General features: G+C 49.6%; 12 protein-coding genes across 12 annotated transcripts; 6 read left to right on the top strand and 6 right to left on the bottom strand.

The window, feature by feature from the left end:
- Positions 1-647: 647 nt before the first annotated feature.
- Positions 648-1,104, top strand: BO79DRAFT_260163 (YqaE/Pmp3 family membrane protein; the record flags this gene model as incomplete). The annotated part of the gene is made up of 3 exons (XM_025686395.1): positions 648-664; positions 833-967; positions 1,050-1,104. 3 exons carry the CDS (start codon positions 648-650, stop codon positions 1,102-1,104), a joined length of 207 nt encoding a protein of 68 aa, XP_025534334.1.
- A 1,508-nt stretch (positions 1,105-2,612) lies between these two features.
- BO79DRAFT_241128 (uncharacterized protein) lies at positions 2,613-3,101 on the bottom strand (the record flags this gene model as incomplete). Its single annotated transcript, XM_025685088.1, has 1 exon — positions 2,613-3,101. One exon carries the CDS (start codon positions 3,099-3,101, stop codon positions 2,613-2,615), a length of 489 nt encoding a protein of 162 aa, XP_025534333.1.
- Positions 3,102-3,220: 119 nt separating this feature from the next.
- On the top strand, positions 3,221-4,687 carry BO79DRAFT_211864 (uncharacterized protein). The gene has a single exon (XM_025683094.1). The coding sequence runs from the start codon at positions 3,235-3,237 to the stop codon at positions 4,483-4,485; it is 1,251 nt and encodes a 416-aa protein (XP_025534332.1). The 5' UTR covers positions 3,221-3,234; the 3' UTR covers positions 4,486-4,687.
- Positions 4,688-6,472: 1,785 nt separating this feature from the next.
- On the top strand, positions 6,473-8,426 carry BO79DRAFT_248771 (phosphatidyl synthase). Its single transcript, XM_025685737.1, has 2 exons — positions 6,473-7,207; positions 7,287-8,426. The coding sequence occupies exons 1-2, from the start codon at positions 6,840-6,842 to the stop codon at positions 8,245-8,247; spliced, it is 1,329 nt and encodes a 442-aa protein (XP_025534331.1). The 5' UTR covers positions 6,473-6,839; the 3' UTR covers positions 8,248-8,426.
- Positions 8,427-9,832: 1,406 nt separating this feature from the next.
- BO79DRAFT_204602 (lipase ROG1 family protein) lies at positions 9,833-11,381 on the bottom strand (the record flags this gene model as incomplete). The annotated part of the gene is made up of 2 exons (XM_025681799.1): positions 11,219-11,381; positions 9,833-11,159 (listed from the first exon to the last, which is right to left on the bottom strand). The coding sequence occupies exons 1-2, from the start codon at positions 11,290-11,292 to the stop codon at positions 9,833-9,835; spliced, it is 1,401 nt and encodes a 466-aa protein (XP_025534330.1). The 5' UTR covers positions 11,293-11,381.
- An 806-nt stretch (positions 11,382-12,187) lies between these two features.
- rex3 (putative RNA exonuclease Rex3) lies at positions 12,188-14,158 on the top strand (the record flags this gene model as incomplete). The annotated part of the gene is made up of 1 exon (XM_025688963.1): positions 12,188-14,158. The coding sequence occupies one exon, from the start codon at positions 12,188-12,190 to the stop codon at positions 14,156-14,158; it is 1,971 nt and encodes a 656-aa protein (XP_025534329.1).
- A 101-nt stretch (positions 14,159-14,259) lies between these two features.
- On the bottom strand, positions 14,260-15,368 carry BO79DRAFT_211860 (60S ribosomal protein eL22). The gene is made up of 4 exons (XM_025683093.1): positions 15,259-15,368; positions 15,052-15,087; positions 14,777-14,973; positions 14,260-14,710 (listed from the first exon to the last, which is right to left on the bottom strand). Exons 1-4 carry the CDS (start codon positions 15,271-15,273, stop codon positions 14,584-14,586), a joined length of 375 nt encoding a protein of 124 aa, XP_025534328.1. The 5' UTR covers positions 15,274-15,368; the 3' UTR covers positions 14,260-14,583.
- Positions 15,369-15,969: 601 nt separating this feature from the next.
- Positions 15,970-16,966, top strand: BO79DRAFT_211859 (DIM1 family thioredoxin-like protein). Its single transcript, XM_025683092.1, has 5 exons — positions 15,970-16,219; positions 16,287-16,320; positions 16,381-16,428; positions 16,532-16,774; positions 16,847-16,966. Exons 1-5 carry the CDS (start codon positions 16,139-16,141, stop codon positions 16,870-16,872), a joined length of 432 nt encoding a protein of 143 aa, XP_025534327.1. The 5' UTR covers positions 15,970-16,138; the 3' UTR covers positions 16,873-16,966.
- Positions 16,967-17,279: 313 nt separating this feature from the next.
- On the top strand, positions 17,280-18,633 carry BO79DRAFT_241121 (translin). The gene is made up of 8 exons (XM_025685087.1): positions 17,280-17,431; positions 17,509-17,545; positions 17,635-17,688; positions 17,753-17,886; positions 17,952-18,057; positions 18,129-18,214; positions 18,284-18,433; positions 18,493-18,633. Exons 1-8 carry the CDS (start codon positions 17,366-17,368, stop codon positions 18,565-18,567), a joined length of 708 nt encoding a protein of 235 aa, XP_025534326.1. The 5' UTR covers positions 17,280-17,365; the 3' UTR covers positions 18,568-18,633.
- Positions 18,634-18,639: 6 nt separating this feature from the next.
- BO79DRAFT_204588 (glutathione peroxidase) lies at positions 18,640-19,760 on the bottom strand. The gene is made up of 2 exons (XM_025681798.1): positions 19,399-19,760; positions 18,640-19,316 (listed from the first exon to the last, which is right to left on the bottom strand). Exons 1-2 carry the CDS (start codon positions 19,682-19,684, stop codon positions 18,805-18,807), a joined length of 798 nt encoding a protein of 265 aa, XP_025534325.1. The 5' UTR covers positions 19,685-19,760; the 3' UTR covers positions 18,640-18,804.
- Positions 19,761-20,288: 528 nt separating this feature from the next.
- BO79DRAFT_248764 (CTAG/PCC1 family protein) lies at positions 20,289-21,166 on the bottom strand. Its single transcript, XM_025685736.1, has 2 exons — positions 21,044-21,166; positions 20,289-20,975 (listed from the first exon to the last, which is right to left on the bottom strand). The coding sequence occupies exons 1-2, from the start codon at positions 21,082-21,084 to the stop codon at positions 20,684-20,686; spliced, it is 333 nt and encodes a 110-aa protein (XP_025534324.1). The 5' UTR covers positions 21,085-21,166; the 3' UTR covers positions 20,289-20,683.
- A 588-nt stretch (positions 21,167-21,754) lies between these two features.
- BO79DRAFT_160697 (uncharacterized protein) lies at positions 21,755-22,670 on the bottom strand (the record flags this gene model as incomplete). Its single annotated transcript, XM_025678997.1, has 5 exons — positions 21,755-21,795; positions 21,847-21,900; positions 21,954-22,025; positions 22,074-22,427; positions 22,487-22,670. 5 exons carry the CDS (start codon positions 22,668-22,670, stop codon positions 21,755-21,757), a joined length of 705 nt encoding a protein of 234 aa, XP_025534323.1.
- Positions 22,671-24,402: the final 1,732 nt, after the last annotated feature.

The following is a 24,402-nucleotide window of genomic DNA, read 5'->3' as shown; positions in this document are numbered from 1 at the left end:
GAAGAGAGCGAAAGTTCTCCCCTTACCGTTGAACAAATCCAGTTGCACCGCCCGATGACAACATGGTTCAGTTCCAGAATTGGAGGAGCATCAGCCACGGGACTGGGGGAGGTACAGAACTGAATACAAAACGTCGATACGACGCAAAAGTCACCCGCCGAGAAGTCTGGTCGTGGTGAGCTCGGAGCCAATCAGCAAGCAGCCAAGGCATCAGCCACAGTTCGTACTGAAAAGTATGACGTAGCGGTAGACATGCACAGCGAGCGGAAAAGGATCGTCCTGACTATCGTTGTCGTCCGCCCCGGTTATTATAATTATCGCAAGCAGCTATTGGTCTTTTATTTTATTACCTAAAGGCGTATCCGTTGAATAATGCGGATTCGAGGACTGTGCTTTACGTAGGAGGCATAGCACCATCCCCCGTAGCGTTTGGCGGAGGGCAGCTACTTAATTTTGCCGCCCATCATTTAAAGAGTCCCTGTGGTCCCGCTCCCTTCCTCTCCTGATTTTTCTTGTTACTCTCCATCATTCATCTACTTGCGCTCAGATACCGCTTCTATCTGGTCATATCCATCACCTGCTCACTACTACTCTCTCCTGCATCAACCTTGCCGACTTGAAGTGATCTACGTCTTCCTCCATTCACAATGCCTTTCACTGCCTCGTAAGTTTTGCAACTCTTCGCGACGTCATCTTTTGGCGATTTTTTATCCAAACGCGCGCATAACTTGACCTTGACAAGCTGGAGCTGTCTTGGGATAGCTTGCGATCGCAATTATTCGAATGACGCGAGCTTAGTGTTTTGAGTGTGCTAACGTCCTTGGAATCATAGGGATATCTGCAAGATCATCTTTGCGATCATCTTGCCCCCGCTGGGTGTCTTCCTTGAGCGAGGATGCGGTGCTGATTTCCTCATCAACATCTGTTTGACAATCCTGGGTTGGCTTCCTGGTGTCATTCATGCCTTGTACGTGGCCTGCCAAGTGATTGTTTTCCGGAGATTCCGAGACTAACTCCTTTCGTTCAGCTATATTATATTCAAATACTAGAACGCTCCTCAGGCCCCTCCTTACCACCCACTTCGGTTCAAAACCCGTCGATTAGGGGGAATAACCTCGTCCTACCTACGATTTTTCTCCTACGGAATCGGATGTTCAAAATCCAGCGGGTCGGAGTGACGTTGTCAACATCTTAGTATTGTTCCGCGGGCTCCCGACGAGTCTAGCCTAATGCAACCCCGCCAACATAAACACCGTCATTGGGCGGATGTGCAGCATGCTCAGTGCGACGTGTGTTTGTGAAAGGGTCTCGATTGTACCTTTTTTTTTATTTCCTTGTTTCTTATCTCCTTGGGTTGTTATTTTCTTATGTATTGCGCATGATACCAGCTCACTGTGTCACTGGGCTTTGCTTTTGTCATTTTCTTCTAGTTGGCAGTGATCAGATTAATGATTGATGACAATGTCAAACTTATTAATCAACCACATTCTGGGCTCGAATCGTAGCTGCTTTTGCCATAAGCAGCCTGTAATCTGCCGAGTGGGTATGGGGAAACACGAGTGCCGATCGGGCCATTCATCAAGTCCCGTGATGCGTCTGTTTCCTAGCCGCCGTTTCACCTTCAGCCCAGTGTCCACACGTCTGACTGGGTCTACACCATCTCAGTTGTGCCTGGTTGCTCTCAGGGTCTTCAGATCGACAACAACCTGAAGGCGCGCGGTTAAGGAGACTGACCCAATTCGATTGTTTGCGCCTTGAACCTCTCGGATCAACTCAATCTGACATCATGTGCTGTTCTTATCGGCAGAGTCGGCGCCAACACGGCGCGTATTTCAACGCCATCGTCCACCCAAAATCCAATCATGCAAAGCGACAGGCCTCCTGAAGAACTGCTTCCATTAGCTACGTGTCTTCTGTTTGGGAGAGGGTTGCCATGTTTCACCCTGGCGCGTATAGGAGGCTTGGACTCCTGATTTGGGTCTCGAACCTTGATTCTCTCTCTTCGCAGCCACTCAGCACCATGGCAAAACGTGGTTTGACGCCCATGTTGGCAGTATGCGGTACATCGTATCGTGCTGGTCCCTGAAGTCCCTCCCTCCCCCCTTCTCGCAGCCGCTGTTGTCTTGAAGTTGGTGCTTCTCCATGCTGTTGGGAAATCATCACTTTTCCAGATCTCAGTATTCTTTGCGCTCTGTCTTTCTTGGTCATCTTAGGATGATATTCTACGGTTATCAATGACTCCAGGGGTTGGAATTCCTCTGTAGCGTCACTTTTTATGTGCATAGGTAATTTATTGACTCTGTGGCCTCCCGTTCGCGACTCCTTGGCTTGCATTATACCCGGCGGCGATAGTCTGCTAACCGAGAACGAAGATGCTATCACAAGATGTTTTTACCTGCTGGACGGTCATTCACGATAATACTGTTGACGCTGACATGCCTCGCCTATGGTTCTCAGACTACTCATCCTACCGCATCAGCAACATCTTTGTCCAGTTTGATTCCAAGCTGTGCGGCAGACTGCGTGGAACAATTCATATCCTCTGATTACCCAAAAGATGCATGCTCGGAGGCGGATCTCGACTGTCTCTGTCGGACGAATACCACAAGCGGCTATACACTTGGGGAAGCGGCATTTCGCTGCAGCCTATCCTTATGTTCTATGAAAACTGTCTTCAGCTCCGACTTGTACGACATTTGCGACTCGGTACTTGGAGCTTTGCCACGGACACATGCTACGATCACCGCGACAGTCATGCCAACGGGATCGATCCCCACGCAAAAGACTGCAACAACGACGACAGCAACGGTGCCATCTACCTCCAGCTCCAGCTCGGCCTCCGACACTGGTTCGGGCTCTAGCTCTAGCACGTTCTCACAACCGACAAGTTTTAGTACTGAGCATACATCGGTAATTACTGAGACTTTCCGAAGTCCGTTGACGGTTCCTACTTCGCAACTTCCCTCCACGACAACGAGTAGCGCTACCAGTAGTGGCCAGTCGGCATCTGCGAGCGCATCTGACAGCAGGCTGGAACCTGCTGCTGTGATTGGAGTTTCGGTTGCTTCTGGAATATCTGGATTCTTCATTGTTGGTGTCATTATATTCTTCTGTTGTAGAAAGGTAAGGCGTCGGAAACAGGATGAAAAGGACCACTTTTTCGAAATCGGAGGAGTCATGTCAGAGCCTCCGGATTTCACATTCCCACCAAGACGGCCAACTGGGCCTCGTCCTATGCCTGGCACAACAGATAGAGATTCAGAAACTTCCAGACTTATAACCCCGTTTGAACCGAGAGCTCAGACACCTGCAGTTGTTGTTACAAGCCCCGGTAATCATCATAATGATAGTCCCATGGGGATGTATAGTGCTGACAGGATTGGTTATGCGGTGACTTCTAATTCTGAAGCCGAGGGATCATTGAGCCAGTCGTCTCCACGGACGATCTCAGATTTACTTCCTGATAAGCCAGCGTTGGGGCTTTACCCGGAACCATTAAGGCTAAGTCGTCAGAAACAGCCCAGACCCCACAGCCATGCGACTCTATTCGAAGAGGATATGACGAGACCACGGAGCGCCTTTGGTGCGCCATACCAGAATCTAAATCAGCCGACTTCGTCAAGCCGAGCTCAAGATACTTGGCGGTATAACCGGGCTCCTATGGCTGGATTGCCTGCGCATCCTCGTGCAATGCTCCACGGTTTTGGGGAAGGCCAGGATGGAAAACTTGCTATGAGAGGTCCGAACTACCGAAAGAGACCTACCTATGCAGAGGGGCAATCAAAGGTTCAGGCCTCCAATCAAGATGACACTTATGAAAGCCTGCTACAAAGCTCTCCGATTTCGGACGCTGGGGATTTTGTCGACCGGGACCGGCAGCATCGCGGTGCGGGACATGTAAGACTTGTCGGACCGCCCTCGTCGCAGAGTGTTGCAAGTGGTCCGTTCCGTGGCACGGACGTGAACAATAGCATGTTGTACAACCTTGATGACAACTTTGAGGACATCGACATCAACGGCTCGACTAGCAGATTGGACCGCGAATCCCGGCATTCGGGAAATCTACGGCCACTCACGCCAGTGCGTGAAATCAGAACGCCAACGCGAGAATCTCCTACACCGAACTGGGAGCTTGTCTCGAGTGACCAACCCGGTCTTCCCCGGATGCCATTCTCTCGGGCAGTCAGTCCCAGACAAGAAATTGTCTCTCGCCCGCGGATTGTACGACGGGACGATATCAAACGAGTCCAAATTCGGCGGAAGCCACATGCCGGAGGGTTAAGTGCACCATACTCACCTGAAGACTACTGGCTTGGTCATGATCCAGGGCCTGTGTTGGAGACTCAGACACGCAGGCAGTCCACCGATTCTTTGCGTTCCATTGCAAGCGTGAGGGGCCACATGCCGAAGAGGAAGCCGGTGCCGTACGAGCGAAATGTAACCCCATCCCGCAGCGGGTCAGATCTAATACTGCGCGTGGATTGACGGGATACGTCTAATCTACGGGGTAGGGGTGCTCCATTTCCCGGCCTTGGCTACGAGTGGAACTTTGTCTTCGGTGGACACAATTCAATACATATATATGTACATGCTTCTGGGGTCCGGTCTTTCCCTTTCTGTTGTATGATACTATGACATATGTTCACTTGGTGGAGCCAGGTATCTTTCTCTTCTTCAAGGCGATTTATTGACGTTTCATTCTTATTCTCATGAGTGTATATATGCATTGGCTACTATGGGTGGATCTATTAGATATGGGCTTTGTAAAAGGCAGCGAATCCGATTGTGCACATACTTACGGGCTGACTCTGGGCTTCGACCCTCGCCCCACTATTTCATCTGTCATTTGGGAGACTCCCATCCACTGATTTCAAAGAAGATGTCTGATGAGATATCCACGTCCGCTGTGTTGTGAGTCAGATAAGGCTGCAGTCAGCTCAGCAGAGAAAATCACGCAAGCGAATCAGAAGGGCTGCAGAGGGCTTTTCCAAACATAGCGCCTTAGGAATGATGCTTTCCACTAGGCCGAAGTGTCAAAAAGGCAATCACAGTTCCAAGTTTACCGCAAAGGCAGATTTTCCATGTGAATCCACTCTCTGCCACTATTCTCTGTGCAGGGTTGTATTGCTGATACGGTAACGATACAGACGGCGGCCGGGAGAGCTCCGCCATGACGTCAGAAGCAGTGATCAGCCCCTGGCGGATGACTGAGGCAGTGAGGCAGCACTATTCTTGGGTGTAGGGAATTCCGGGCCACTTTGAGCATCATGGTTGGCTGTGACCTCACGCTGGAGAAGCACAAGATTAACTGGTTAGCGGACTGGCAAAAGAGGAGGCTCGGAAAGTAACATCCATCCACGATCCTTCGCGCAGATGGTGGCTTGAGGAGACTACGACTAGGATGGATGAATGTAGGTTCGTGCATTCGGTAGTCGGTCCGTTCCCTTTCTTTTTTTTTTTTTCCCCTCCCCTCCATCCCTGCCAGTCCGGTTTATCGCTCAGGGCGGGAATGATCTCGATGGCTTGGGGGAAGGTTACAGTGTAGAATAGCTGGAAAGTAAGGCCACGAGGAGGCGTCATTGGCGTTGATGAAGACGGTGGATTGGGTGTGTTTTGGGCATACAAACTGCACAATTACCGCTTACGTTGTACTATAGTTCCTCGACTGTAGGGATAGAGAGGGTGTATAGTGGTATAGTATAGTATAGCTGTATTATGTATTATTGGTGTTGAGAGTAAACTGTAAACGAACCGGTATTGAAAACTGATGTCAATCTGTCTCCCGCTGCCGTCTTCCTCTCTTTTCTTCTCTCTTCCCTCATTTGCTTCCGTGCCATGATATCAGTCCCCAAACTTGATCAAGGATCCGAATTCACCCAATTCTCATTTTCGCCGAACGAGTGGGTTTCATCCGGTTTTTCTTGATGGATGGATGGCGAGTAAGTTTGAATCACCCATTCCAAGCCCCCCCTCCCATTTTTATTTTTTTTTAATTCTTATTTCCTTTTGCACGGTACCTCCCGGGCGTGTCTTTTGACTACCGGTGCCGGGTTGGCGCCTTGACCGTTCCGCGGAGCGAATCACAATGTCAGCCTCTCCCATCATCATCTAATATGGTCAAGGATTCTTCTTCGATATGTATGGCTGACTGGCTTCTACTAAGTTCTCAGACGCACCACTACTAGACACTATGATCAAATAGGAACAATTCAACTATGTTGTAACTTTGGGTGCAAGTGGGGTTCGAACAACCAGAAACTGCTACCGTTACTGAGAACAAAACTTCCAGTTCACCAGTGAGAATGAGTCTTTTGTTGTCCCGACGCGGTCGATGACGGCGCCACGGGCTGCATCACCCAAGGGAGAATATGCCAGGCGTCCTCCACCGCTTGCTCGTTGACTCCTATATAATGGCTCTAGAATCCCATTGTCTGTCAAAAGGTGGCCCCTCTATCTCTCCAGACTCCTCTCACTCCACTGTATCCATTTCTTACTTTGCCTCCTTCATCTGGTGTATCATACTTCCTCTTTCTTCTGTTGCTTGCTGCACATTGTCAATTCCCCTGGGAACTTGATTTAACTGTGTAGTATATCGTCTTATCAGTGTACATCCTTGCAACGCCAATTGACGTGCATTGCTTGGATTCATTGATCGTCTTGCTTTCCTTGTGATTAACTTGACCTCGCGTCAGCCGAAAGACGTTGCCCCTGAAGATCGACTGACGTCGTTGTCGATTGTCCTCCGCAGTGACCGATTCTTGTTCATATCTTGGGTCCACAAAAGATCCACTCTTCCATTGTTGCCACCCACCGGAGATCCACCTCTACCACTATCCACAATGACAACAGCCGACGGATATGCTACCCCACGGGTAAGCCGGTTGTCGAGCCTGGACGCATCCCAGGCCGACCTCTACGGCGGTCCCAGTGTGATCGTTCCTCCTAAACACTTGATGGCTTCTACCATTTCCCATGAAACAGCCATGGAGCTGGAAGCGGCCAAGCAGCACTTTGACGAAGAGGTTTCCTCTGAAGAAGGCTCTCCTCGAGTTGCTCCGCCTGTGACCAAGAAGGCCCTCACCACGGCTGACGACTTTGCCTTGGCCTTTGATATTGACGGAGTCCTTATCAGAGGCGGCAAGGCTATCCCTGAAGCTGCCAGCGCGCTCAGGTATATCAATGGAGAGAATCCGTATGGCATCAAAGTGTATGTATCAACACCCTCTACCGTACTATAGCGGTGCACCTTTTCAATTTGTAGTCTTATGTGCTGACTGCTCTACCAGTCCTTACATCTTCGTCACAAACGGTGGAGGCAAGACAGAGGAAGAACGATGCGTTGATCTCAGTCGACAGCTTGAGCTCGAAGTCTCCCCCGGCCAATTCATCTGCGGCCATACCCCGATGCGTGAGATGGCCGAAAGGTACCACACGGTCCTTGTCGTTGGGGGAGAGGGCGAGAAGTGCCGTATCGTAGCCGAAGGCTACGGCTTTAAGGATGTCATCACTCCTGGAGACATCATCAAGACTCGACAAGACACTACACCGTTCCGCAAGTTGACCGACGAAGAATACAAGAACTCCCGGGTCCGAGACTTCTCAAAGACGAAGATCGAGGCTATCTTCGTCTTTGCCGATAGTCGGGACTGGGCCGGTGACCAACAGATCATCCTCGACGTTCTGATGTCCAAGAATGGACACCTAGACACCCGATCCGACTCTTTTGACGAGGGCCCGCCTGTGTTTTTCTCCCACAACGACGTGGTCTGGTCCACCTCTCACGAACATGTCCGCATCGGCATGGGAGCTCTTCGAGCCTCCCTTGAGGCGCTGTACAAAGCCGTCACTGGCAAGGAGCTCAACACGATCGCCTTTGGCAAGCCCCAACTCGGCACATACCAGTTCGCTACGCGGTTGTTGCGACAATGGCGCAAGAACACCCATGCCATCAACAAGCCACCCAGCACTGTGTATTTCGTGGGCGATACCCCCGAGTCAGACATTAGGGGCACGAACGAGTTCAACGAGACCAGTGATGCTGACTGGTTCTCCATCTTGGTCAAGACCGGTGTGTACCAAGAGGGCACTATCCCTCGCTATCCACCCAAGAAGACTTGCAACCATATCCTAGACGCGGTCAAATTCGCCATCGACCGCGAGATGGCCAAAGAGAAGAAAGACGGGTCGGCTTTCGTTGACGATGTCGACTCGGAACTTGAGCTAGAAGCGGGCCTTCTGCCCAACTGAGTTCTTTTCTACCGATGGTAGTTGGATGATACAGTTGTGGTGCATGTAGATTCCTATCATTCTTGTTTACTATTACTTTTTTATGGATACCTCTATGCTATGAATGTATGACAGATATGTATTTTTTTTTGAGCATTGGGTTTACTATCTTCACCTTCCACTACACTTTTATTATTGTTAGGAATTTCATCATGAGAACTACTTACTACCTATGCCTCCCTCTAGCAGCACCTCAATCCATTAGATTACTAATAGTAAGCATTTGCCGTAAACCCGAAAGTAGAGTAACGAAAACATGGATACAACCCCCCTGGTCCCTTGTATCAGTCCTCTACAATAGAATGGGTAAAGAAATACTCAAGTACCCACCCCTAACCAAGAACCAACCACCTCGGCCCATCCACTACCTCCCCCAATACCTACTCAACCCAAGAAAACACCCATACTCAAATCAAAATTCTTGTGTAACAAACGCCAACGCCAACCCAATCTATCCTTTCATGTTCCAATCCAATCCCATCATCTCATCCCATCACAAGCCGAAACCGGCACTCAAACTTTCACACAATCTCACGGAATATCCCAATAAGGCAACTCCGATAACCTACCTACGCACACCCCCCCCAGTCCAATACTAACCACATTAACATCCCGAATAAGGTTAGTTAACTTCCTTATGTGGGTGGTTACTGGTTAGTAGTAAGTAGTTAGTAGTTAGGGTATACCCCCCCTCCCCCCTCCCCCCTCCCAGCACTCCGCTCCCCTCTAATACTACAAAGTAATACAGTTATAGCATCCCATCCGTGCGTAATATAGCCAGCTAGCTAGTTAGCTGCACGGCAGACGTCAGATGTATTGTAAGAAAGAAAGAATGCGGGGGAAGGAGAAGGCGAAGATTCCTAGCGCGGTGGGGTCGGTCACTTCCATCCCCTTTCTTTCTTTTTTAGCATGCATGCGGTTATTTGCAGGATACGCTGCATTGCATAAGATGTTCTCTGGTAGTTGTGGGTAATGCATCTCTCTTCCGCCGCTGGGTTCGGGTTCGGGTCTGGGGTACATGATGATTGACATGGCATCAATGAGTACTCCGTGCTTATGCCTATGGGCATATCATATGGTGGTGCAGTGGTGGCTGGATGTCATGTGGGGTGGTATGGGTGGGTAATGGAGGGAAGTTTATCTGTACTCTAGTTTACGGAGTAGATGCTCGACTTACTTGCCTAGTTGGGATTTACTATTGTTTGTGTTGTGTGGTGTTGCGCTAGTGAGGGAGGGTGCTTTGGGGGAGGAGGGGGGAATGTGGGGCTACATGGGGATCTGTGTGTTCGATACGGAACGGAGTACTAGTCTACGTCTGTAGTATGTATAGTAGTGTGGCAGCGGAGCGGGTAGGATCGGTTATGGCTTGTGCTTTGATATTAGGGAGCTGTATTTGGTTTAGGGTCTATGTATGTCTCTTCTTCTGTATAGTGTAGGACGGAGTACAGTGAGGCGAAGGGGGTGATGTGAGTGGGGAAAGTCTATTAAGTGGTGTTGCATGGGCAGCTGAGGTTCGTGTAAGCTAACTATATCGTCTGGGCAATCGTCAAAGCTCGAAAACTTGATCAAGCCAGTGCTTGATGACTACCTTGCCCTCGTCGAATCCCGGCTTGGGCATACGGACGATAATCGCGGCGTGGCTGTGTCGATGATTGTGGATGTAGACCGGGTGCTTTCGGAAGCCCACGGAATTCAGTGACTCGATGATGTCGAATTGATCCGGTGTCAATGCGAGTGTTGGAAACTCTTGAGGTTCTTGGCGTTCGCGGGCGAGTAGCGGTTCAGAGGCGCTGTCGGGGCTGTCATCGCGGATGAGCGCATTGCTCTTGCTTTCGCTTGACCTGGCTCTCCTTGCGGATGCCACTTGTTTCGTTTCGTCTTTGCTCTCGTCCAGGTAGTCTGGATCCTGGTCGGCGGCTGCGTGCTCGAAAGCCTCTTCTACTGCGTGCTGCACGCCTTGGACGACAACCGGGACTCGGTAGCGTCCAAAGACGGTTCCCATGGGTCCTTCTTCATGAAGACGGATTCGTCGTTGGCTGCGGACGGTTTGAATGGCGGAGTTGATGAGGAAGATAGGAAAGCCGATGAAGAGGATGGTGGTGAAGAGAAGCTGGAAGGGGGCTTCTGTGAGGTATGTCATGAGTTGTTGCTGTGCTTGGGGAACAAGTGAGAGTGATGTTATATGTTTCTTGTCTGACGGTAGGATATGCCTATCAGAGTCGATCACGACCGGATCATAGCCCTTCACGTAATTGATGCGGACATTGTCCGGCTCATGGAATGGGTTGATCGTCGAGATTGCCGTGGTATAGTATATTGTCGACCGGTCGTTGACAACGTTCGCATACACAGTACGGTGCTTGAACTTCTTCAGGGCTTTGATAAAGATGCTATCCGGGTCGGCTAGCACGCTCAGCAGCGGCTTGCCCGAATCGCGAAACGTGTCGATCATGAACAATTGCTTGCCGGATATAGATATAGTGTGAGGCCCTACGTTGTTCCAGAGAAAGCCCCATGCTCCCTTCTGGGGGTTCCGAACGCCGACATGCGGTGACGCAAACGTGGTGAAGTTCACTGGCTCAAGCTTATCGAGCCATCCCCGGGAATACAACAGTCCCAGCGCATATCGAGCCACAAGACCTCCAAGCGAGTATCCCACCATGCTCAGCTTCTTGATATGATGCCCGGCTGCTGCCAGCTCCTCCAATGCTTCTTCAACCTCGTGTGCCACGCGCTCACCACCGACCTCGATGCCATCGTAGGTAAAGTTGCCGGCGTTCCGCTTCGCCGCAAGAATATGGAGACGGTCTTCGCTGTATCGTTCCCTCAGCGATGAGGTGACGTAGTCGAGGTGGGAAGGATTGCCCCATAGTCTACCATGAGAATATATGTCAGCTAGTTTCAGCAGGAAGTTCGGGGACTGGGAGCTGACCCATGTACGAATACACAGAGGTGGTCGGCATTCCGCGACGTCTGGGTCGGCGGGTGGCCGTTATCGAGCTCCATAGTTGGCTGTGATTGAAATAGGGTGTCGAGAAGCTAGTGTCAACGTGCTGCTATGCTATACCGAGTAATTGTAGCCAGTTCATTTATCATCCTTTTATACAATCCACTGACTCACGGCCAATTCCTGAGGTTGGAGGCTGAGTATTTGCTGGCTGCTGTCAGCCAGTACACCATTGGCCCCTTACTAAGCCACGATAAGGAAACGTCATCGGAGGGATGCCTGTTCTGGACGGTCCCCGCCCTGCTGAAATCATCACCTATCCATCTGTTAGATTTCTCCATTACGGAGTATTGTGTGCACAAGTAATGATGGTATCCAGAGAGCCTAACCCTCCTAAATTGACTGGTGAGGTTGATAGGCAATCGTGCAGCTGCAGGTGCTTGTTTGCATGGTTTGCATGACCGCATCCCGATCCGCCGCTTCAGCTTCGGCTTCAGCTTCGTATCGCGAACCTGGCTTAGCTCCAGGAGGATTTCCTCCTTGTTCCATATCGAAATCTTCAAAGCTTCTTCCTAGCTGAATAGCTCAATAAATTTATCTCAGATCTGAACTGGGCTCAGCGAAAAGACACTGCGGGACCCACAAATTTTTGTCCTCACCGCAGTGGCTGGTTAACTGCCCATGGCAAGCATAGTCTCTGGATGAAACAGATGTGCTCGAAGCTCATATAAAACAGTCTATTCAGTTTTCTGAGTCGTATCGGATCTGTACCTGACATTGCGGCTAATACACAGCTTCAAACAATTCTTTCAGTTCGTCTGTATCTTTAGTACGTGCTGCGAAGCAACGCAAGGCATGAGTGAAATCTTTGTATACCAGCTATATACTCCTTTCTTCATCTACACTTGACTTTTTGTTTCGTTACTGAGCAACTCTTGCTATTCTACAATCACAATGTTTGCGCCACTCGGTCTATTCAAGGACATACCTTGTCCTGAAGGGCAAAATTGCTTGCTCTTGACCTGCATCTTCTCTCACAAGGACGTCGCCTCCAAATCAGCCCCTCAAGGAGCCCGTCAGAGCACCGATGTACCAACGGCAGCCCAAGGCGAGGCGGGACTTACTTCTGGCGACTCAGCCGTGAATTTTAAAGTACAAGCTCCGGGTGAAGAGAAACTCGCCAAGTTAAAAGACAAGGCAGCGTCTTTGCCTTCTAAAGCAGCTCCCAGTCAAGCTCCTGTGTCAACAACTTCATCGAACAAGCCAACCCAGACCAATGGACAAGCCAATGTCAGGCTCCAGTCTTTATCCAGGGAAGTCACGCCTCCGAAAAAGCCAACGTCTTCATCAGCAAAAGCAAGCGCCCCCGGCTCTCGAAAATCTCTCCCACCAAGGCAAGCACCACGAGAAAGCCTAAATCCTCGGATGCTAACGAAAGCACCTGCCCCCCATGGCGTGCGTTTGGCTATCCTCACAAAGCTGCATGCCGGTATGTCTGCTCTAAATGACAAGTTGGCCAAAGACAAAGAGAGCCAGGACAAATACCTGGTCCTTACCCCAAATGAGCTCATAACAATGGCCTTGGATGAAGAGGAAAAGACCGCGAAAGAAAACCCAAGCATATACTCCAATGTCATCAAGCTCCGCATAGTAAAGCTATCGAAAATGAGCAAGGAAGATTGGGCCAATGACGTGAAAGCCCATCTCAATGAGCGGTATTACAAGATTGCGCCCGGGCCAGAGCAGTCAAAGCCGAAACCACTTGAGACCGGGCTTAGTGCAAAGGAAGAGATAGCATTGGCGGGCAAGCTTGTGACACGTCTGGAGGGTCTCGAGCAGTACGGCTACGTTACTAGGCCTCCGACAGACGCTGAAGTGGAAGGTGCCAGGAAAGGGGTTATTGAATCCAAGGGATGGGAAAAGTGCGATCGATGTGGAGGAAGATTTCAAGTCTTCCCTGGCCGTCGGGAGGATGGAACTTTGACAACAGGAGGACAATGCACATATCACCCGGGGAAACCTCTCTATCCGCCCAAAAAGAAGACCGATCATATTACGGGGCACAAAGATGCGTACTTCTCTTGCTGCAACGAGTCAGTAGGGACTTCTGCTGGCTGTACCAAGGGCAAGACCCACGTCTTCAAGGTATCGGAAACCAAACGACTCGCCTCAGTACTCCAGTTCCAGAAAACCCCGGAACAATCAGGCAAGGGACGGCTGCCGCCAGTCTGCTTCGACTGTGAAATGGGTTACACAACCCTGGGATTGGAGCTGATTCGGCTAACCGCTGTTAGCTGGCCTCAAGGCAAGACACTCTTGGATGTCTTGGTTAGACCCATCGGTGAAGTCTTGGACTTGAATTCGAGGTTTTCTGGTGTTTTCCCAGAACACTACACGAAGGCCATCCCCTATGGCAGCTCTGGCTCTCAAGCGAGTTTACCGTTGGAGGAAGGGGAAGCAGACTCGCCTCCACTGCAGATTGTCGAGTCACCTGCTGCGGCCCGGGCGCTTCTATTCGAATGTCTTCAACCAGATACGCCACTCATTGGTCATGCGATCGACAATGACCTCAATGCATGCCGCATCATTCATCCGACAATTATCGATACTGTGCTTCTCTACCCACATCCCCGGGGCTTACCTCTCCGTATGAGTCTGAAGACTCTATGCCGGAGACATCTAGATCGAGACATCCAAACTGGAGGCAGCAGCGGCCATGACTCCAAGGAAGACTCGATCGCCACGGGCGATCTGGTGAGGGTCAAGGCAGCGGAGACATGGAAGGTTCTCAAGTCTAAAGGCTGGCGCATACATAACGACCAACTTGTGCCTCCACCAGGCGCCGATGCGGAAGCTGCGGCTGCACATGGAAGGCTTGGATCAGGAGCGGGCCAAAAGCGGAGCAGCTCGGCGTTAGGAGATTGAGGGAACAGCTATCGACGCCATTAATTACTTCTAGTGATACCCAGTTTACACGTACTCAAAATTGTACAACAAGCAACTACGTAATTTACAACAAAACATAATCAGGTTCGAGTGATAGATTGCTCTATTCAATCGTGTATCTACCATTCATAACGTCATGAGTAGAGGTAGCCATAACGAGCCAGAGCCGCCGCAGAGCGTCCACCTTTTCAGGAACAAACATCTCCGAGCCAACCACCAGTCATCGCCAAAGCGGTATAGGAATCCCTCCTTGTAGAACACATCTATACCCAAACCAGACATCCAAGTGATAACCCTCAATTCAGATATCGCTCCCATTTATTGGCAACCCCCTGACGCGAGCACACTTAGTCATCCGGTCATTTTTGGATTCTTTTGGTTGTTGTCATTCCGGAAGGAGTAATTTACTCCTCATCCTCCTCGCCCTCGTCGTTAACGACGTTGTAGAAGCGGAGCTCGTAGACACCCTTGGAGGTGGAGACGACACGGAGCCAGTCACGGAGCTGCTGCTTCTTGAGGTACTTCTTGGTGCTGTTGAAAGGTGCAGGTTAGTACATGTCGCACTGGTGGTACTATTTCGAGGTGAGAGGAACATACAGGTACTTCAGGTAGCGGCCAGAGAAGGGGATGTGAGCAACAACCTCGACCTTGCCGTCACCAGCCTGGGAGATGACGACCTTGTCACCGAGGTTGCCGACACGGCCCTCGACCTTGATGCGGTCGTGGAGGAACTTCTCGAAAGCAGAGAGGTCGAAGATCTTGTCGCTCACGGGCTGAGAAGCGTTGATGACATACTATAAAAAAATAATGGATTAGTAACTGTAAATTTTTTTTACTTGCGACTGCGATTGCGATTTGCGATAAGCACATACCTTCTTGGTGACCTTCTGGGCCTTGCGACCACGGGCCTATTGTCCGAGAAAAAATAATGATTAGCCTACTGTTCCATAATGTCGGATCCCCGGGGTTTATTCCATGAGAAAGATTTTATCTGGCATTTTCAACGCAGAGAAAGTATCTTCATGGACATGGACCCATTCGGGGAGAACAGCAAAGCGGTTTCAAGGAAGGAAACGTACAGCAACGGGGGCCATTGTAACGGATGGGAGGGGGTTTTTTGGAGGGGATAGAAAGAGGGATTAGCTGGTCGCAAAGAGGTGTATATCCTGCGCCTTGGGGAGAGAAATTGTCGAAGGTCGATGGAGATGCTCGAGTCGGACAAGTGCGTGTCACTAATCCGTTTTGGGTATGTGGATAGGGCTTCTAGTCCGCTGATTAGGGCAGCTGTTTATCATCTGACTGGGTAGATGGTTGGACCAATGATAGCTGTCTTAGTCATGAAGGCAGTTCTCGCTTGTTGGCCACCTCAACGGCACTAGCCGGTGTGTTGCGCACGGGCCACTTGGACAATTCTATATAAGCCTCTCGCACCCCCCGTCCTTTAGAATTTTTTTCTTTTCTTCTCCAGCTCTCTTTGCCTTTTGGCTTAGATCAAGTGTAGTATCTGTTCTTTTCAGTTTAATCTCTGAAAGTGTTCTAAGGAACACAACATTGATTAATCTTATTTTTGCACCCCGTGGCGAGACCTCTGTGCTTGCGCATGTCTTGCTGCACAGTGTCATCGGGCTTACACTATCCCCGATCGACGCGAACAACCCTTTTTTCATCAATTTGGTCGGCTTGTCCGACTGGTTGGAGAAGAAAGTGATGCAGTAGATACTTTATAGAATATAGAGCCATTTTATTACTGGGTCTTGTAGTCCGTTAAGCATTTGGTTAGAACCCTCATCCGAAACTTCGAGAAGGAGCAAGCAAAGCAACTTCTTCGTAACTACCCCCTCATCCACGTGATCTCTATCAACTACATCACTTGCAAGTTGCAAGAACACCAACGATTTCCTCTCGATAACACCAACTAGAAGTGCTATACATAGCGTTAAAGGGCTATAAGTCATTATCATGGGTTCCGTCGTTCTCCCGCATCTGCGTACGGCCTGGCACGTCGACCAGGCTATTCTCTCCGAGGAGGACAGACTTGTGGTGCGTATACATATCACCAAGTCAATGTCCTGGAGCATAGCAGATGATGCTAATCAGAGCTGTATAGGTCATCCGATTCGGTCGCGATCACGATGTTGACTGTAGGACATCACGAATCTCTCTCAATCACAAGAAGACGATGCTAATACAGTGAATCGTAGGCATGCGTCAAGACGAAGTCCTTTTCAAGATCGCCGAACGAGTGAAGAGTACGTCAAGAAATTCTTTATCCATTTCTCTTTCCCATACCACTGTCTTCGAAAGGGAAAAAGAAAAAAAATAGAAAATCTCAGTGACTAACTGCCCAACCAGACTTCGCTGTCATCTACCTCTGCGACATCGACGAGGTACCCGAGTTCAACACGATGTACGAACTCTTTGACCCAATGACCATCATGTTCTTCTACCGGAATAAACACATGATGTGTGATTTTGGCACGGGTAACAACAATAAGTTGAACTGGGTGCTTGAAGACAAGCAGGAGATGATCGATATCATTGAGACCATCTACAAGGGTGCGAAGAAGGGACGTGGTCTGGTTGTTAGTCCGAAGGGTAAGTCTATCTCTTGCCTGATTATCTTTTTACTGGCTGGATGGTTTGGCTGATGCATTAATTCTGCTGTAGATTACTCGACGAGGTACCGCTACTGATTGTCGTGCTTGTTGTGGGGTTGGTTCTGTTTGGGTTTTGCTATGACTTATGAATGTGTGGGCTTTCTTAGAGGCTCGTTAGGTTAGAATTGAGATGAATATGATGTTCTCTATCACTAGTGACTCTTGCTTGTAATTAGGAGCAGCTGCATGGTGGGGTGTATCTTGCTTTCGTAGTGGCATTGCAGTTAATGTAACCTGGGAAATACTGAAACAATACAAAAACATCAAATTCATCAACATTCTCAGAACCCGTGAGTAAACCTAAAATCCTTTTCTGCAGTAAAACATTCACCCATCATCTCTAGTATTGGTAGTCATCCGCCGTGATATAAAACCCAAGCCAAAGCGGCAGAAAACGTGCCCCACAATTTCTCTTTTCAGCTTTGTTTCCCTGACGTAACATTCATCAACATCTCTCCCGCAACGCGAATCCCAATCAATTTAGTATCACTCACCACAACACATCAGATAATAAAACAAATAAATCAAGATGATCGATCACAACATCTTCGAAGACCTGCAGGCCAAGATTGATGAGGAGGCTGCGGTCCGCGATGTAAGTTGACCCGTGCCCGCGCCAAGCGCAGAAACAAACCCGAAAGCAAAGTGCCGCTGTGCTAACGAGATGTACAGGAACTTCATGATATTGTGCAGACGCTGGCTAGGAAGGGTATTTACCTGCTCATTCCGTTCTCTCTCAATTATCGCATTGAGGGGATGCTTAATTCAAGGGAATGGCTTGGCTGATGTTCTGGATAGGAAGATCTACCCAGGCTATTCTGTCGCGGGCTCATTCTACACCCACTGATCAGTGTATGTAACACTCTTTTCTCCATCTATCGGAAGGGCATTCAAGGGATATAGCTAATACGAACAGTGAAACCCGTCCTCGATGACGCAACCAATGAGATCATCGCCCAGAGAGATGAAGTATCTCGGTTGAAGACCGTGGCGGACAAGCACCCGTTTTACAAGTACAATGGGGTGTGGACGCGCGAGTTACAGAATCTTGTGCGTGCCTCTTCTATTACTGGGGTTTGATTGTTGCAGATAAGAGCTAATCAGCTGACCAATAGGTCTCATCCATCGAGCTCTGCGCTTGGCTAGGCGGACTGGAAGAGTACAAGACGAACAGCTCCTCTTCGTTCCTGACGATTGAAGAGGTTGGGAAGTTCCTGGGTGGTATGTCCTCTGTCTATTTCCTACCTTTGAGAAATTCAGAGTGTCAACTTGGATCTAATGATAATATTTAGTCCCCGTGAATCTCAAGGAACAGGATGCCTTCCATCTCACTATTGAGGAGTATCTGCTTGCGCTGATCTCTATGGTTGAGGAGTTGGTCAGTCATCCCCTCCCCCTGAAATTGGCCTGTTATTGGAATGTCTTTTGCTAATAGAGTATATGGCAGGCCCGTCTGGCTGTCAACTCGGTCACTCTCGGTGACTATACCCGGCCGGTGCAAATTGGCAATTTCATCAAGGATCTGTTTGCGGGATTCCAGTTGTTGAATCTGAAGAATGATATTCTGCGGAAGAGGAGTGATGGGATTAAATACAGTGTAAGTTTCCACCTTCCACAGGTGGGTCTAAGTTATGGGATGCTAATATGGGGGTACAGGTCAAGAAGGTGGAGGATGTGGTTTACGATCTCTCTTTGCGCAATTTGATCCCCAGGGGAAGCGCTGCAGCATGATTTGAAACACGGAGATTAAATTAGCATATGAATTGATATGAAATAACGACACTGTCCAGAACACGGCAGTTGAAAAGTTTCGTTTCGCAACACCAGTCGCCTAGCGTAGCGTAACAGCCATTATATAATACTCGGTATAGTATAAAAGACAGCAGCAGCAGCTACTGCTGCATGGTATCATCCCAACCAAACACCCGTCCTCTCAACACAAATATAATATAAATATGATATCACACCCTAAGCCGTCGCCTCCTCCTTCTTCAACGAAGCCAACGAGCCCTCCTTCTTCGCCTTCTCAATCTCCTTCAGAATCGGCTCCTCCAACGACTCAGGCTTGGTCAAACTAGCCCAGCGACCCACAACCTTTCCATCCGCCGAGATCAGGAACTTCTCGAAGTTCCACTTGATGCGCTTCAGCCCCAACAGACCGGGCTGCTGCTCCTTCATCCATGTCCACACCGGCGCGGCCTTGTCACCATTCACGTCCAACTTGCCCAGCACGGGGAAGGTCACTCCGTAGTTGATCTGGCAGAACGACTGGATTTCGTCGTCGGTTCCGGGGTCCTGGCTTCCGAACTGGTTGCAGGGGAATCCGATGATGGTGAAGTCTTCCGGGTGCTTAGACTTGATGTCCTGGTAGAGCTTCTCGAGGCCTTGGAACTGAGGCGTGAAGCCGCACTTGGAGGCGGTGTTGACGACGAGGACGACTTTGCCTTTAAGGTCGGTGAGGGGGAAAGGGGAGCCCTTTTCTGTTGAGAGGGGAGGGGTGGTTAGTTGGGTATGAAGCTAGGGGGTGGGGTTGAAGGAAGTGAAGGAGGGTGAGTAACGTACTGTCGACAGGCTCAAAGTCGTAGAAGGTAGTCGCAGAAGACATGGTTGATAGTAGTCTTGATGAATGTGACGAAAGGGATGGTGGAGAGTGAATGCGCTGGAGAGGAAAAATGTTCCGGTGGCTTGATCGCAGTGATGTCGCAAGGTGATATGGACCAGTAAGAGCAGTAGTTCTAATGAATCGGACTGGTACCAGGGAATGCGCAAGTAGATATGTAGTTGATGAGGTGAGTCTCGACCTTGAGGATGATAAATCAGTGAATGGGATGATCGATGACAAACGCATCAGCGACTAAGAAGAGAAGAGAAGAGGAGAGGGGGTCCAGCAGTCAATAATCGTCGCAGGCGCGCAAATCCCAAAGAGGAGGGGAAATGGAACCAGATGGATCGGGAACAAGAGATTCCGGAACCCGAACCAGTATCGATGTCATCATTAGCAGAAAATGGCCTGAATGATTGCGGGTCGATCGATACGGTTTCGGGCCCAAAAGTGGCTTGGGGTTTGTTGCACGTGTAAATTCCCGTTACGGCGCCACCGGCGCTTTTGCTGCTTTGGGTTTGGTTGCATTTATGGCGATTGTGGTTGGTTGAGGATGCAGGGTTATTATGCACAATGGGATTGATTAGTGATCGGGGGATATTGGGTGTTCTGATCAGTGCACTGGTGGTTCATTTAGGAATTCCAAATACTTGAGACTCGAGGTGGATACAATATATTGTAGGTTCTGGGGTTTTAAATTAAGGCATGGTCATCATGCACGGCTATTGGAGCTTAGTGGCATTGGCTCTTCTCGGGACTGGGGCACCGTATAATCTTCGTATCTATCCGTTACCCTTGCCAGACTTCATTATGAGAAGACACAGCATTAGTGATATATTCATTCTAGACCCTCACATCGTACAATTCGGCAGACCACATTCCACGCTATCCACATATTACCCAACCAGCTATACACACTCCTGACTCGAATCACAATTCAAGCCCCATCGCCGAACAAGCCCACGCACACAGGTACGTTGGTGGTTTGCCCCATCCACGGTACGCACATCTCCCATCCACAACCCCCCGGACGCGGCTTGCCTGCACCGCGAGGAACATCCGGTATCCGTGTTCCGTCCGAACGATCATGGCCAGCGGCAAAATACCGATATAGTCTTGATCGACCCAATAATCGGGCACATCTAACCCTCATGAGATGTCCCATGTAGCGTGTAGCATGACATAGCACAGTAAACCTCGCATTTGCTTTTCCTGTCTCCATCTGCACTAAGACAGATCCATCATTCATTTCTCATCATCCGCATCTAGAACATCCACGTCCAATTCTTCCATCACTCCAAGCACCACTGCCAGGTTTTCCATAAAGCCATTCACAGAGACACGCAGCATGCGATTCGTCGTCGCGCAGTAGGTCGTCTCCAGCACAGTTTTGGCCTCTTCGTCGGCGGTTTGCTCTTTGGTCGGCGTTGTCAGGGCGAAACTGCGCTTCACGAAGGGGGAGAGCTCGGTGTCAACCTCGAGGGTGCGCAGGGCGGCGGACGCCAGGCGGTTGGTAGGGAGAGGGAGAGAGATTGTTCTGTTGGGATTCGTTGTTGGTTAGTGGTGTTGAGGTGATATGCCCAAGGGGAGTTTGGCTCTTCTTACAGGGTGTAGGGGAATTCGGAGGGGGTTCCGTTGGAGGCCATGGTGATATGCGTATGGCTTTCTGAGATATTAGGAGGTTTAAGTGAGTTCAATGCAACAGCAACTCGAATTCGTGTAATAAAGAGCGCAACGCTGGGGAGAAAGATTGATATTGAGGCGGGGAAAGAGTGGGATGTGCGATAAGGCATGAGTAAGCATTGCGGCCTCAGGCTACAACGAGTGTTACTGATAATATGTATGGCCTGGCGACGTCTGCCAGCCTATTATTTCTCGCAAGCAGTATTGCAAAGCATTTCAGCCACCATTTTCTAGTTGAGTACTGAACATTTGTTCTGTGTAGCCAGGTTACGCCATTGCCAATATAATTTGAAAAGACTAGAAACAGTGGGTTTATCATCGAGCAATTTTATCCATGCTATTTATAATCATCTGTTTACTTTCCTTCATCGACTACAAGGCAGCAGAATGGGTGTGGCTTCAAGACATTACAATTATTCTGGTATCAAAGTATATATACGGCAGGGGGAAGTCTCCCCAAGGCTGCTCTCCTCGGCCAACAGAGAAGATACGCTCGAATGTACAACAGAACCGCTCTCCCACAAAGTCATGACTTCGTTAAGGTTTCCCTGGTCGAAGGTTTCCATGATACACCACTGAATATAGAAGTGTATGTCGTGGGAGGAGGCAGAAACTGTTTGGACTGGTCATCCTTTACACAAGGGAAAGGACAGACTGAAGGTTGGCAAGACCTCCTAGGCCATTGTCAGCGATGTTTCCTTCGAGATTTTCTTAGATCAACTTACCGTTCTGGCTGAGGAGGTCCAGGACCTTCTCAAGAGCGCCGGCGGTCAGGTCACCTTGGAAGAGTCAGTAAGCTTACTTTACCACTCATACTCAGGATTTCACTTACCGCTCTGGATCTTGGCGACAAGGGTCTCAGAAAGACCAGAAAGGTCAGTGATGTCGCGCTTCAGGTTGACAGCTGGTATAATCTTAGCTACTGGACATGGATCTGGGTTATTGTACATACCACCAGAGACAACACCGCTGGCTGCTCCCTTGACAGTGCCGACGGCTCCGCCAGCCGCGTTGACAGCAGGGGAGGCGACAGAGTCGACAGCACCACCAACTGTCTTGACAACAGGAGAAGCAACACCACCAACGGTCTTGACAACAGGAGAAGCAACACCTTCGACAGTGTTGACGGCTCCACCAACAACGTTTCCAACAGTGTTAACAGCACCGCCAGCAACACCCTTAACGGTGCCAGCGGCATCACCAGCGATTCCGACCACAGGCGTAGCAACGCCACCGACAGTGCCGGTAAGGTCACGCTTGTTGGAAGGGAGCAGCTGGGTCAGCTTGCCTTCGATGGTGGAAAGTTCTACATATCTAATCTTAGTGGGTCTCCCTAGCAAACTTTCACGGCCGTAGATAGCATACCGTCTTTCAGATCAGTGAGGTCGGTGGTAGCGCAGCCAACAAGGCCACCGACAACATTGTCGACTTTTCCGAGAACGCCGGTCAGCTGGCTAAGAGTGGACTGGACGGTAGTATCCACAACCGGGATAGCGGCAGCAGAGACACTGCCAGCGAGGGCAAGAGCAGCAATTCCAGTGAACTTCATTGTGATGTATTGTTGGTTGGAGGAATAAGATAAAGAAAGATAGTGAGTGTATTGTAGTTGCTATAAAGGAGCGAATGAGGGTTTGGGGATTTAGAGAACGACTGACAGTGAGCGAAGTGCTTGGGAAGAGAAAGGACAGCAACTGGGAGGACACTCCATTAAATAGACGACACTGGAAGAGATTTCGTGCTGGGCTTTGATTCAGGGGAAGTTGGCAATGAAGCTGACTTCCATATCCATCGATTCGGGCACCTTAGGAGTTCGCATGAATGAGGATCGACATCGAGATCCAATGACACCACTCCGTCGTTTCAGATGGGATGGTAGAACGCCATTCAACCGATGAGCTTAATCCAAGCCCGCAAGCTATCAAGAACATAGCAGGCAAAGTTGATGCCAGCCTGCTCTGACCATATGGGTTTACATCGCATATAGAACCATACTCATTCATGCAGTTTTGATGATGCAAACAATACCCGTTCGTTGGCGCATATTATGGTGCTGAAAAGTGTTGGTGATTATTTGTCTCTCACGATGTAGTATGCCATAACCAAATTTCAGACAAGAATCGATAGTGCTTGAGGTGGGCGGGTATGAATTGACCTCTGTCCCTTTCTCTTACCGTGGGATAGGGATTCAATAGTGAAATCTTAAATGGTGCTCCACTTTGAATGCGATTGCCGATGATGGTCAAGACTGTTGCATTGGCAGTACTGCGGAGGTTAATATCTGTACCTCATTAAACCTCCGTGGGCAGCGTGGGGCTCGCCCAGAAACCCCGCGGAACCTTATCCTGTATATTCCTGTTCTGTTCGGCATGGTGATCATTGACCCAGAAGTTTCAAAGGCTTATAGTCAGCTGTTAGCTCGGCGAAGTAATCAAAATCCTGGTCCCAGTCGAAGGGAAGCGTTCGATAGGAGCAACTCAATGAGCAGATTACTATTAATCGCGTAGTCCTTTTTTTTTGTGTGTGTGTAATTAAGCAACAGGGAGTTTGAACACAGCGGCGCGACGAGTTCAATACCAGCAATGGCAAGGTGATGGTGTGCAGGTGATTTAGGTTCGCAGAAAAGCCAGCCGCTGTCTGCTTGCCAGGTTGCCAGGTACCTCCATCCCTGTCGATCCGATCCACCCACTACATTTCGAGAACCGTTGTTGGGCAGAGCGATCAGCATAACGATAAGGCGCAGATTCCAACCGCAATCGGCTTGCTAACCACCCATACGCTAACCGAGTATAGCATCCCCACTAAATATCATTTTTGAGACTGCCCATGCCATACATCATTCGTGTTCGCGCTAGCTCAATGACCCCGTCATCGGCCGAGATTCAAACGAAAGTATCATCGGCAAGCACCTCCGGTACCTGACCACGGTCGGAAGGGCCTTCATCCATTACCAAGCAAAGTTTTTCCAGTAGTAATCGTATGTCCTGGTGGATGAAGTACTCCATTAGTCCTGTTAGATAGTTACTAGTCAGGTACAGGACGGCTTGGCTTTCAGGTGCACGATGGGTGACGTCAGAGGCTAGGAGATTCCGGATGACGAAGTCCACACCAGTGACTTTTTCCCTCTGCGCTGTGCTGCTGAAATGGGAGGAGTATATGTGTAGTGGTAGGGGTAGGTAACAGTAGACTGAGCCAAGTGAGGCGTTGGTGTGGAAGGATCAACAGGTAACCTGAACTCAAAAGGGTCAGCGGGAACTGCAGCCTTTGCAATTAAACGAGCAAGC

Source organism: Aspergillus costaricaensis (assembly GCF_003184835.1).
Source record: "Aspergillus costaricaensis CBS 115574 unplaced genomic scaffold BO79scaffold_54, whole genome shotgun sequence".
In the NCBI taxonomy this organism is placed as follows: Eukaryota; Fungi; Ascomycota; class Eurotiomycetes; order Eurotiales; family Aspergillaceae; genus Aspergillus; species Aspergillus costaricensis.
This window is presented reverse-complemented; position numbering and strand designations above follow the sequence as displayed.